The 13,734-nt window shown below is 42.6% G+C and overlaps 1 protein-coding gene across 4 annotated transcripts in view; it reads right to left on the bottom strand.

Moving 5' to 3' along the window:
- Positions 1–13,734, bottom strand: part of LOC140195857 (glutamate-rich protein 6-like) — a 69,889-nt gene that overhangs the window by 6,955 nt on the left and 49,200 nt on the right. For all 4 annotated transcript variants that reach the window (XM_072254496.1, XM_072254498.1, XM_072254499.1 and 1 more), the window contains 4 exons: positions 13,290–13,357; positions 11,881–12,020; positions 9,986–10,071; positions 2,651–2,806 (listed from right to left, as the gene is read on the bottom strand). In XM_072254496.1, coding sequence (XP_072110597.1) covers positions 2,651–2,806; positions 9,986–10,071; positions 11,881–12,020; positions 13,290–13,357 — 450 coding nt within the window. The remainder of the gene's footprint in view (positions 1–2,650; positions 2,807–9,985; positions 10,072–11,880; positions 12,021–13,289; positions 13,358–13,734) is intronic.

Below are 13,734 nucleotides of genomic sequence, written 5' to 3'. Positions count from 1 at the left end.
GGGATTGATAGATCATTGACTAGTCAGGGCATCAAAGGTCACGGGGAGATGGCAAGAGAATGGGGTCGAGAGGGATAATATATCAGCCATGATAGATTGGCAGAGAAGACTCAATGGGCTGAAAAGCCTAATTCTGCTCCTATATTTTATGGTGTTATAATCTTAACTGCACCCTCAGCACCCCCCCCCCCCCCCACCACTCCAGCACTGTCCGCTGTGTTGGCAGGAGGTATTTGGCACAGCAGACACTTCTGGACCCTGCCTGCTTCAGGGCACTCCTAGAGGAAGCTCCTTGGGGCAGGGTCCCAGGCATAACCATTTTCAGGTCCTCATCCTTCCTTGGGATGCTCACTGATAAACTACACTGTACTCTAATCTGTTCATAGTTCAGATAATGAAGCAGCCCTTATCTGCAGGCAGCAAGAACGGGAATACTTACAGGCATAGCCTGATAAGTGGCGTACATGGGAAACCCACCACCTTCAGAGAGTGGTGCAGACAGCCCAGCGCATCTGTAGATGTGAATTTCCCACTATTCAGGACAATTACAAAGACTGGTGTGTCAAAAGGGCCCAAAGGATCATTGGGGACTCGAGCACCCCAACCACAAACTGTTCCAGCTGCTACCATCTGGGAAACGGTACCGCAGCGTAAAAGCCAGGACCAGCAGGCTCTGGGACAGCTTCTTCCACCAGGGCATCAGACTGATTAACTCATGCTAATACAATTGTATTTCTAAGCATTATTGACTGTCCTGTTGTACATACTATTTATTATAAATTACTATAAATTGTACATTGCACATTTAGAAGGAGATGCAATGTAAGGATTTTTATGTGAAGGATGTAAGTAATAAAGTTAATTCAATTCTCATTTGTTCCTGCTTCTAACTCGGAGATATTCTGATGTTCCTTCGTAACTAGTGTGTCTAGATCTTGCAGCAAATAGCCCAGTGTGAACATAAGAATGGGAATTGGTTTATTATTGTCACATGTATTGAGGTACAGTGAAAAACCTTGTTTTGCATGCCATCCATTTCATTACATCGAGGTAGTTTGAGGGAAAGCAATAACAGAATGCAGAATAAAGTGTTAGCTACAGAGAAAGTGCAGTGCAGGCAGACAACAAGGTGCAAAGCTATAATAAGGGAGATTGTGAGGTCAAACGGCCATCTCACCACACTAGGGGACCGTTCAATCATCTTATAGGAGTGGGATAGAGCTGACTTTCAGCCTGCTTGTACACGTTTTCAGGCTTTTGTATCTTCTGCCTATCGTGAGGACGGAGAAGAGAGAATGTGTGTGATGGGTGAGGACTTTGATTATGCTGGCTGCTTTACTGAGGCAGCGAGAAGTGTAGGACATCTCCTCCAAAGGGAGTGTAGTCACTCTGACGGACTAGCTATGAGGCAGGATGAACAAAGCTGTGGCGGCAGGGGAGGAATTGGACGAGATAGGGGTAGAATATAGACATGGAGAATTTGACAGAAGGGAGTGCAAGAGAGGTTAGTGATAAAGAGCAGATGGAATAGAGTGAGTCAGACGGAGAATAGTGCAAGATTCAAATGCAGAAGGAAAGCTGCCGGTTATAGCAGATTTCTTAGAATGGAAGACCTGTGAGATCATGAGAGGTTGTTTGATTACAATTACTTACATCAAACAAGAAAATGAATAAAGATACACTTGCTTTCCAAATGCTTTGGAAATGCATTCAATTCATTACTTAGAAAAATCTATATCAAAAACTACAAAGTTTAATACCTCAAACACGAGGAAATCTGCAGATGCTGGAATTTCAAGCAACAGACATAAAAGTTGCTGGTGAACGCAGCAGGCCAGGCAGCATCTCTAGGAAGAGGTACAGTCGACGTTTCGGGCCGAGACCCTTCATCTGGACTCGGACACTGACGAAGGGTCTCGACCCGAAACGTTGACTGTACCTCTTCCTAGAGATGCTGCCTGGCCTGCTGCATTCACCAGCAACTTTTATGTGTGTTGCTTTAAGTTTAATACCTTATCTACTACAGTTTCTTAGCTGGGCAGTGCTGAAAGGCAGAAGCTGTGCTGGAGAATGGATCAAGTATTGTGCTCCACCTTAAATGAAGGCATAGCTTCAGAATAGAGGGATGTCCCTTTAGAACAGAGATGAGGAGGAATTTGTTTAGCCATATGGTAAGTCATTGTCACAGACGGCTGTGGAGGCCAAGTCATTGGGTGTATTTCAAGTGGAAGTTGATAGGTTTGTAATTAGTAAGAGTGTCCAAGGTTATGGGGAGAAGGCAGGAGAATGGGGTTGAGAAGGATAATAAATCAGCCATGATGGAATGGCAGAGAAGACTTGATGGGCCAAATGGCCTAATTCTGCTCCTATGTCTATTGGTCTTTGTTACGAAGGAACATCAAAATATCTTCAAGTCAGAATCAGGGACAAATGGGAATGGAGCTTAGAAAAATAGAGGGCTATCCGGTAGGACATTCTAGACAGTTTCTAGAGTAGGTTACATGGCCGGTACAACATTATGGGCCGAAGGGCCTGTAATGTGCTGTAGATTTCTATGTTTGTAGAAGGCGGTAGTTTTCCCATGTTTTACCACTTAACGGACCGTGCCTGGAAGTATCTATCAGTTTATTCAAAAGGGCCAGTGACTTACCAGACCACACCGTTCGGATGATAACAAGTACACCTTCCATAGGAGGTGAAGATTGCCTGAATGGCTGGGTCATCAGCCCTGTCCTGCTGTACAACGCAGGTCATTTTCTTTTCAGTGTCGATAAAAATCTGGATGGCCAGGTTTCCAGAGGGGTAACTAACGGGGGTTAAGGAAGCATGGCAAATTTGTACATGTCACATAGATCAAAGCTTTGTATGCACTTAAACGAACTTTTAGGAGACAGGAGACCCATGAAAGATCAGGCTAGGCTATAAACAGCAATAAACTACACACAGCCCAGATAATATGGTAAAGTGTTAGATTGGTTTACTGAGAAGGCAGTTAAGCATAATTATTTGAAATCCATTTATAATGAAATGTTAAGCATATGAGGAGTGTTTGATAGCTCTGTACTCACTGGAGTTTAGAAGAATGAGGGGAGATCTCACTGAAACCTCTCAAATATTGAAAGACCTAGGTAGAGTGGATGTGGAGAGGATATTCTTTATTGTGGGAGAGTCTGGTACCAGAGGGCACAACCTCAGAATACAATGACGTCCCTTTAGAACAGAGAACAGGAAGAATTTCTTTAGTCAGAGGATGGTGAATCTGTGGAATTCATAGCCACAGATGGCTGTGAAGGCCAAGTCATTGGGGGGTATATTTAAAGTGGAGGTTGATAGGTTCTTGATTGCTGAGAAGGCAGGAGAATGGGGTTGAGAAGGAAAATAAACTGTCCATGATCAAATGTCATAGCATACTCAACGGGCCAAATGGTCTAATTCTGCTCCTATGTCTTGTGGTCTTATGGAATACCCTGAAACAGACAGGGACTAGAAGCAGCACACTAAAGGTACAAGAGGAACTTAGCAAACCAGGCAGTATCTATGGAGTGGAATAAATAGCCTCTGGCTTCTGCCCCCTTCCTTTCCAGTCCCGATGAAAGATCTCGGCCCGAAACATCGACTGTTCATTCCCCTCTATAAATACTGTCTGACTTGTTGAGTTCCTCCAGCATTTTGTGTGCTGCTCAAGACTTCCAGCATCTACAGAATCGCATGTTTGGGGCTGGGAGTGTGATTTTCTGTTCTGAATCACAGGTAAGGAGTTTCTGGAATGAATTAGTTGTGCAATACACCTCATGGGACAAAGCAGCCACTTTTAATCAGTAACCATCTGGACAGGGAGATAATTGTTTACTTCTGACTCTTATCTCCTGAGTCTTCCTGGAAAGTGTTTTATCTTGACAGTTGAGAACAGGTTTGGCTTAATGCTAAAGGGATTCAGTGGGCCGAGGTGGGAGCGAGGGGGAAAGTGGTTATCGATGTTTGGGGTCAAGACCCTGTATTGGGAAGCAAGCCAGTATAAAGGGCAGAGGTGGAAGAATCAGACGGGGTTAGTAACCTGCAAACGGTCATCGTGTACTGGCGTCAGCAGTAATGCCTGGTCAGCAAAATGTGGATTTATGTATTTATTCTCTCATTATCAGAATCAGGTTTAATATCACCGGCACGTGTCGTGAATTTGTTGTCTTTGCAGCAGCAGTACAATGCAATACATAAAGATAGAAAAATGTGAATTGCAGCAAGTATATATTATTAAATAGTTAAATTAAATAATTAGCTGTTCAGAAACAGCTTCTTCCCCTTATAGTGGATATTGAACCCTTGGACACTACCTATTTTTAATATACAGTATTTCTGCTTTTTGCACTTTTTTAATCTATTCAATATACATATACTGTATAAAGTATATTGAATAAGCTTTACTTATTTATTATTACTTTTTTTCTTCTTCTATATTATGTATTGCATTGAACTGCTGCTGCTAAGTTAACAAATTTCACGTCAGATGCCGGTGATAGTAAACCTGATTCTGATTCTGATGGTGGAAGGGAGGAACTTCTTCCTGAATCGTTGAGTCTGTGCCTTCAGCCTCCTGTATCTCCTTCCTGATGGGAGCAATGAGAACAAGGCGTGACATGGTGATGCAGGTTTTTAATGATGGACGCTGCCTTTTTGAGGCATTGCTCCTTGACAATGTCCAGGGTTTACTTTATTTACTTGGAGATAGAGCGTGGAGCAGGCCTGTATGGCTTAACAAGCCACTCCAGCCAGCAACCCATCTATTTAACCCTAGCCTAATCATAGGACAATTTACAAAGACTAATTAACCTATTAACTGGTACGTCTTTGGACGGTGGGGGGAAACTGGAGCACCCAGAGGAAACCCAGGTGCTCATGGGGAAAACGTACAAAACACCTTACACACGGTGCCGGAATTGAACTCTGAACTCCGACGCCCTGAGCTCTGGTTGTGCTAACCACTATGCTACCAGTTCTGTCCCCACCCCTCCAAGCACAAGTCAGTCGTGTGAAATTGGCCTCACACAGGAAACTGGGTTGATGGTCTATCTTACACTGCTGGCTCTAATGGAAAAATGCAATAACCAATGTGAAAGCTGGCTGTGAATCTTGCTTTGGGCTATTGGGTCGACAAATTTCAGGCCAGCAGTACAAAAAAATTGCAAATGTGTGAAATCTGAAACAAAATACAGAAAAGACTGGAAAAAATCAGCAAGTCAGTCAGCACTTATAGAGAAAGAAACAAATCATCTTTTATCAGAACTGGAAAAAGTTAAAGATGCACGTTCAAAGGCAGAAAAAATACAGGGGTAGTGGGGTATGAAATAAAAGCTATGGATTTTGATAAGACAGGTGAGAATTAATGCCAAAATAGACGACTTGCTGGAGAAACAAAGATAGAAAACACAGGAAACACTCAGCAGGCTGGACAGCGTCAGTAGAGAGGGAAACAGAGTTAGAGCTTTCAAACCCTTCAATGACAGTGACGCAGCAATATGGAGAAAGAGTAGAAATGGCATCTCCCAGTCGACCTTGTCGTGGACCTTGCACTTTGGGCAGCAGTTAGTGTAATGCTATCACAGTGCCAGTGACCCGGGTCCAATTCCAGCGCTGTCTGTAAAGAGTTTGTACATTCTCCATGTTTCCTCCGGGTGCTCTGGTTTCCTCCCACAGTCCAAATACGTACAGGCTAGCAGGCTAATTGGTCACAAGGGTGTAACTGGGCGGTGCAGACTCTTTGGGTCAGAAGGGTCTGTTATTGGACTGTATCTCTAAACAATTCTCAAAAGTAATAACATCTTACAGTAGGTTAAAAAGTCGGCACAGTATCGAGGGCTGAAGGGCCTGTCCTGCGCTGTATAGTTCTATGTTCTTCTTCCTGCCTGCAGAAAAATCAGTCTCAAAGTTGTATATAACAAATATGTACTCTGATAATTAAGTTTACTTTGAACTTCAAAAAGGAGAATAATAATGCCATGGTAGTGTAACGGTTAGTGTGACGCTATTACAGCTCGGGGGCATGAGAGTTTGGAGTTTAACTTCGGTGCCGTCGGTAAGGAGTCTCTGTCTGTCCTCCGCATGGAATGCTTGGGTTTTCCCTGGGTGCTCCGGTTTCCTCCCACAGCCCAAAGACGTACCGGATAGGTTAATTGGCCATTGTGATTAGGTGACTTGGCTCGAAGGCTGTACTCTGCACTGTATCGCCAAATAAATAAATAAATAAAATTTACAAAAGTGGCCCCACTTGGAGTACTGTGCTCAGTTCTGGTCGCCTCACTACAGGAAGGATATGGAAGCCATAGAAAGGGTGCAGAGGAGATTTACAAGGATGTTGCCTGGATTGGGGAGCATGCCTTATGAAAACAGGTTGAGTGAACTCGGCCTTTTCTCCTTGCAGTGACGGAGGTTGAGAGGTGACCTGATAGAGGTGTACAAGATGATGACAGGATAGTCAGAGGCTTTTTCCCAGGGCTGAAATGGCTGGCACAAGAGGACACAGGTTTAACGTGCTTGGGAGTAGGTACAGAGGAGATGTCAGGGGTAAGTTTTTTACTCAGAGAATGGTAAGTGCGTGGAATGGGCTGCCGGAAACAGTGGTGGAGGCGGATATGATAGGGTCTTTTAAGAGACTTTTGGATAGGTACATGGAGCTTAGAAGAATAGAGGGCTATGGGTAACCCTCATAATTTCTAAGGTATGGACATGTTCGGTACAAATTTGTGGGCCAAAGGGCCTGCATTGTGCTGTAGGTTTTCTATGTTTCTATCTTTCTAAATTAATTAATTAAAAATAATGAGAATAGACAGGCTTAACAACAATTAATGACATTTAAAGTAACAATTAGAACATAGGACATAACACAGCAGACTAACAATCAAATCAATTAAAATGTCTGCTTGCAGTTTACCGGATATTGTTTCACAGAACAGAAAACAGTACAGCACAGTACAGGCCCTTCAGCTTATGATACTGTGCTTATTTTTTTAGCCCCTACTTTAAAATCAATCTAATCCTTCCCTCCCACATAACCCTCTATTTTTCTACCATCCATGTGCATATCTAAGAATTTCTTAAAGCCCCCTAATGTATCTGCCTCGACCATCGCCCTTGGCAGGGTCTTTCACTCACCCACCAATCACTCAGTAAAAAAAACAACATCCAACATCATCTCCCCTACACTTCTCTCCAATCACTTAAAAATTACGCCCTGTGTATTAGCCACTTCCACCCTGGGAAAAAGACTCTGGCTGTCCACTCGGTCAATGCATTTTATCATTTCTGCCCATTGATTTTAACGTGAGGGCTGAACATGTGTGTGGGTGTGGGGTTTACTCTGGGAAAGGCTCAGCGGGTAGCTTTCTCAGCCTGGGTGCCTGGAGCTCTGTGCAGGTTCACGCTGCCCACTGGAGTTCATTGGTGCCCCGTCTGGTCCACCGGAAAATGCTTTGCTGGCTCCAGCCCGTGTCAATGGGAAGAAAACGCAAGTTTCCGAAGTATTGATACCCAGGTAGAAGATCTAATTGGGAACAGCTGTTATTTGGCACGTCTACACCGGACATGTGGAGGGTGATTAAAGATCGACTGCACAGAGTGCAGGACGGGGACGTTCCAGTCAGAAAGGAGGACAAGGATTGCAAGGTAAGAGAACCTTACATGTGGAGGAAGGTGATGAGTTTAGTCATCAAGATAAAGGAAAAGTATGCAAAGCTTAAGAAATTCGAATCAAACAGAGCCCTTGAGAGTGTAAAGAAGCCTGAAAAAAACTCAAGAAGGGAATTAGGAAAGTCAGGAGTCCATGAAAAGTCCTAGGCAAGAGGATTATAGAGAATCCCAATGCATTCTATACAGACATCAGGAGTAAGTGGATAACTAGAGAGAGGGTAGGATCTCCAGAATAAAGAACAAAGGTGGGGAGGAGGGGGAAATTTGCTTGGATATGGAGAAGTAGGTGAGGTCCTTAATACTTTATATCAATTGTTTACCAAGGTGAAGGACATGGAGGACAGGGAGATCTTTGCCAAGAGTATTAATTTGCTAGGTAAAGAGTATTTATTTTGAGGTAAATGAGGAGGTAGTGTTGAGTCTCTTAAAGAGCAGGAAGATGGATACGTCCCCACAGCCTGATGGGATATACTCTAGGTTATTCGGAGAGGCAAGAGACATGACTACTGGGGCTTTGACCATTAAATATATTCATGTATGCTCTAGCCACAGGTGAGGTCTTGGAGGACTGGCAAGTAGATAATGTTGTTCCATTATTCAAGAAAGGAAACAACGAAAATCCTGGAAACAACAGACTGGTGAGTTTCATGTCAGTGGTAGGGAAGATAACAAGGAAAATTCTTAGGGATAGGATCAATGAGCATTTGGATAATTAGGAAGAGCCAGCAAGACTTCTGTATGGGGCAAGTCATGTCTTACTAACCTTATTGAGTTTTTTGACGAGGTGACGAGGGTGATGATTGAAGTAGAGCTGTGGATGTTGTCTACATGGATTGTTGTCAACATGGATGTTGTCCACATTTGACAAAGTCCATCATGACAGGCTCATCCAGGAGATCTACACGCATGGGATCAATGGTGGATTTGCCATTTCGATTCAGAACTGGCTTGCCCGTAGAATATAGAGGGTAGTGGATGATGGTACTTATTCTAGCTGGAGTCTGGTGATTAGAGGTGTACTGCAGGGATCTCTACTGGGACCTCTGCTGTTTGTGATGTGTATGAACGACCTGGATGAAAATGTAAAGGAATGGGTTAGTAAGTTTGCAGGTAATCTGAAGATTGGTGGTGTTGTAGAAGACTGGCAAAAATACACTGGGATACCGATCAGTTGCAGATATGGGCGGAAAAATAGCAGGTGGACTTTATGTGAAGTGTTGCACCTTGGTGAGAGACAGTACACTATTAGGGCAAGACCCTTAATAATGTTGATGAGCAGAGGGATCTGGGGGCCCAAGTTCATAGCTCCCTGTGAGTGGCTACTCAGGTTGATAGGGTGGTTAAGAAGGTTTATAGCACACTTGTCTTTATTAGTTGAGGCACTGAGTTCAATAAGCAGAAAGTTATGTTGCAGCTTTATAAAACTCTAGGTGCCAGGCCATCAGACTGTTAACTCACGCAGATACAATTGTATTTCTATGTTATATTGACTATCCTGTTGTACATACTATTTATTACAAATTACTTTAATTGCACATTGCACATTTAGATGATGATCTAACAAAGATTTTTATTCCTCATGTTTGTGAGGTATGTAAGAAATAAAATCAGTTCAATTCAATCTGGACTATTGCATACATTTCTTGTCACTCATTTTAGGAAGGATGATGAGGCTTTGGAGAGGGTGCAGAAGAGGTTTACCAGGATGCTGCCTGGATTAGAGGGCATGGGCTATAATGAGAGCTGGACAAACTGGATGGGTTTCTCTGGAGCAGTGGAGGCTGAGGGGAGATCTGACAGAGGTTTATAAGATTATGAGAGGCGTAGATAGAGTAGACAAGGGGTATTTCTTTCCCAAGGCCGAAATGTCTAATACCAGAGGGCATTTAAGGTGAAAGAGGTTAAGTTCAAAGAAGATGTGAGGAGCAAGTTTTTTTTATAAACACAGAGAGTGATGTGTGTCTGGAATGCCCTGTCTGGTAGAGGCAGGTGCATTAGGGATTTTTTAGAGATCTTCAAACAGACACATGAATGTGTGGAAAATGAAGGATAGGGACATTGTGTAGGAGAAGGGGTTAGTTTAGTTGGCCGTTTGATTACTAATTGAATTGGTTTGGCACAACATTGTGGGTTGAAGAGCCTGTTCCTGTGCAATGATGTATAAGTATTTTAACTATTTATATACCACAGCTCCTTCAGAGGAAATTGAAGACAGCATATTGTATCATATGAAGGAAATGACTATATACCAATGAACTCCAGCCTGAATCAAATACTTTTTCATTCCTGGGCTTCACACAAAGGATACAAGATCTGAGCTGTTCCATCTGCAAGGGTTGTGAGAAACCTATTCCCATTGCTGTAGTTCTTCACCAGGAAAGAGAGCAGAAGATCCTTTGGGAAAAGTTAAAGATGAAATTGTGATAGTATCTGCAATTTGTATGTTTATACCAAACATTTATAGGGAACATAAGGAATCATTTATGGCCAATATGCCTAGTGTGCCTATGGTGGACAAAGGAGAAAGCTATTCAGGTAAATACCACTTTCCAGCTCAGCAGATGAAGCCATTCGACAGACACATGAAATTGGAAACTTGAATATAGAAGTTGGCATGTCATGTTACAGCTGTACCAGATATTGGTGAGCCCACACAGGGAGTATTGTGTCTAGACATTGGTGAGCCCACACAAGGAGCAGTGTCCAGGCATTCGTGAGTATACACAAGGAGTATTGTCTCCAGACATTGGTGAGCCCACACAAGGAGTATTGTGTCTAGACATTGGTGAGCCCACACAAGGAGCAGTGTTCAGGCTTGGTGAGCCCACACAAGGGGTATTGTATCCAGGACGTGCCCTTTTCTCACCACTACCATCAGATAGGGGATACAGGAGCCTCAAAACACACACTCAGCATTTTTGGAACAGCTTCTTCCTCTCCTCCATCAGATTTCTGAACGAATGCTGATTCTAGCAAATTTCTACACATGTACCGTGGGGAACGTTCTCACTGATTGCATCACTTTCTTGTACTGCACAGGATCAGAAAAAGCTGCAGAGGGTTGGAAACTCAGCCAGCTCCATCATGGGAACTAACCTCCCCAGCATGGAGGACATCTTCAAAAGGTGATGCCTCAAGGAGATGGCACCCATCATTAAGAACCCCCATCACCCAGGACATGCCTTCTTCTCATTGCTACCATCAACGGGGAGGTACATGTTAGGAACAGCTTCTTCCCCTCGAATTGCAGGTATCGCCACTCATCTTGAATGTTACAATAACAATGAAGACTTGGATGGTGCAATCATTGAAAGCATCGCATGAAGACAGTCCACTATCTGCATTAGGTGTCTGCGCTGATTTTCTTCATTTACAGTCGATCAGAAGAACATGTCAGTGTACACTGAATGAATTCCTCCTTCGATAACTACCAGGAACTAATACACAGTTTTATAGTACGTTAATAGTACTGGTAGTGTTCTAATTTGTTCTGTATTTCATATACATACATATTTTGTTACTCAGTTTGTCCTTTTTTATACCTTTTTAAATAGTCCTATGAAACTTCAACTAATTGGGACAGTTGCTTAACTGGGCCAAAATGTACTGGTCCTGATGTGTCCCAATTAACTGGAATTGACTGTATACAGTCTTTTATAGATTAGAACAAATACGTTAGAGAAACTGGAACAGGTTAAATTCCAGATGAACTTTATCTTGCCTGAACTGGTTAACTTTGGACCATACAGAAACAACTCCCATTTATATAGCACAACAATTAATAACACTTGGCTGTGACTTGCACTTACAGCACTGATTGCTCATCCTTTAGAACGAGCCACTTCCTTGAGCCGCTGTAATCTACGGGAAGTTACTAACAGAGAGTAGTTTGATACGGAGTTCAACAATTTTGACCCAGTGTTAACAAAACACTGCAGACAAATCATTGCGAACACCCTGTAAACTGGGAGCTTTTCAATGTTCCCTTCTGGAAAGAGCTGTATAGGCTATTAAAACAAAAACTTCACTCCATTTAAAAAGTTCCCCCACCAAATATAACTTATTATTTAACTATATATATATATATATATATATATATAGCTCTTTTTCTTCTGCATTTTCCACATGATTCTCTGCAACACCCTTACCCTAGTTTCAATCAACATTAATGTACTCCAGTTAAGAAAACACCTGCACAAATACCTTATGCCAACTGAATGTCTCATCCACTACTTCTGTGAAAATGGCGTCCCATTCAGCCTCCTCCTCTTTTGGTCTGTTTAAGCTTTCCACATCCTGTGAAGTTGATAGCTGATAGGAAATTCTGGTCTGTCTTTTTGATCCTGATTTAGGGCGATGGAGTGGAGGAAGAAGGTAAGGAATAAGGAAAATAAAATTCAACGTTTAGCAATGGTTCAAACCTGCCAACTTTTTTTACAGGTAATCACTATTGGCACTGTTGGTCAATGCTTGCAAAGCTTCCAGAGGTGATGCCTCAAAAAGGTAGCGTCTGTCATTAAGGAACCCATCCCCACGACATGCCATCTTCTCATTGCTACCATCAGGAAAGAGACACACACCCAACGCTTTCCGAACAGCTTCTTGTCAAGCTGTATCAGCGCTTGCCTTTGCCCCTCCCTTGGACTACATCAGTGACGTGGAGAGGGGGAACCTGCTGCATGGGCAACAGCCGATTCTTCAAATCTTCCCGCCCAGGCTTGCACCCTGGAGAGGACACAGTCTTCCAGAGGTGCAAACCCATGATACACACACATACATACACACACACACACACACACACACACACACACACACACATGTATACATATATACCTACACACAGATACAGTATATATACACATACACACCCAGTAGCCACTTTATTAGGTACATTCATAAAGCTGTTAAAATCAGCCAATCACATGGCAGCAACTCAATGCATAAAAGCATGCAGACATGGTCAAGAGGTTCAGTTGTTGTTCAGATCAAACATCAGAATGGGGAAGAAATGTGATCCAAGTGGCTTTCACTATGGAATGATTGTTGGTGCCAGACAGGGTGATTTGAGTATCTCAGAAATTGCTGATCTCTTGGGATTTTCATGCACAACAGACTCTAGAGTTTACAGAGAATAGTGTGGAAAAAAAATCATCCAGTGAGCGGCAGATCTGTGGCTGAAAATGCCTTGTTAATGAGAGAGGTCAGAGGAGAATAGCCGGACTGGTTCATGCTGACAGGAAGGCAACCGAAACTCAAATAAGCACACGTTGCAACAGTGGTGCGCAAATGAGCACGAACATTGAACCTTGAAGCACTTGGGCTACAGCAGCAGAAGACCACTAATGTACACTCAGTGGCCACTTTTTTAGGTACTGGAGTGTATTTCTTATTGTAATTTATAGTTTCTTTGTGTGCATAAGCCAGTGATATTAAACCTGATTCTGATCTGACCCCCAGTTAGCAGTCACCTTGCCAACCACTCCCACAAATACAAATTAATTAAAAAGATTAACTACACTGCACTGGATCACTGAAGGCATTATTGTAAAAAAAACTATATAAAAAAAACACTTAAACTGAATTAATATCTAAACCACAGGAAGAAACCTTACCACTGCTGGGTTTCTGTGCAGTTTCTTTGGCTTTCTTGAGATATTTTTCCATTGTTCTCTTATGTAACCTGGAAAATCAAAATATAGGATATAGTGAGTTAAAGAGTTCTGGCTGAGACATTTGCAGTACCCAATTCAGGGCAACATTATCTTGTTGCCACCATAATAACCTCTGTCCAAATTGTACTGTTTTCACCTGTGTAGGTATCTGCAACTTTTGCCATGTGGCACCCTCTACTGGTAAGACAACATTGCAGCAACCCTTGGCCTCCATGATGAGGTTATCATAGTCATAGTCATACCTTATTGATCCCGAGGGAGATTGATTTTCATTACAATTGCACCATAAATAATTACATAGTAATAAAACCATAAATAATTAAATAGTAATATGTAAATTATGCCAGGAAATAAGTCCAGGACCAGCCTATTGGCACAGGGTGTC

The sequence above is a fragment of the Mobula birostris genome, chromosome 4 (genome assembly GCF_030028105.1).
Source record: "Mobula birostris isolate sMobBir1 chromosome 4, sMobBir1.hap1, whole genome shotgun sequence".
Lineage (NCBI taxonomy): Eukaryota > Metazoa > Chordata > Chondrichthyes > Myliobatiformes > Myliobatidae > Mobula > Mobula birostris.
The sequence above is the reverse complement of the archived record's forward strand: the minus strand, read 5'-3'. Positions and strand labels throughout refer to the sequence as shown.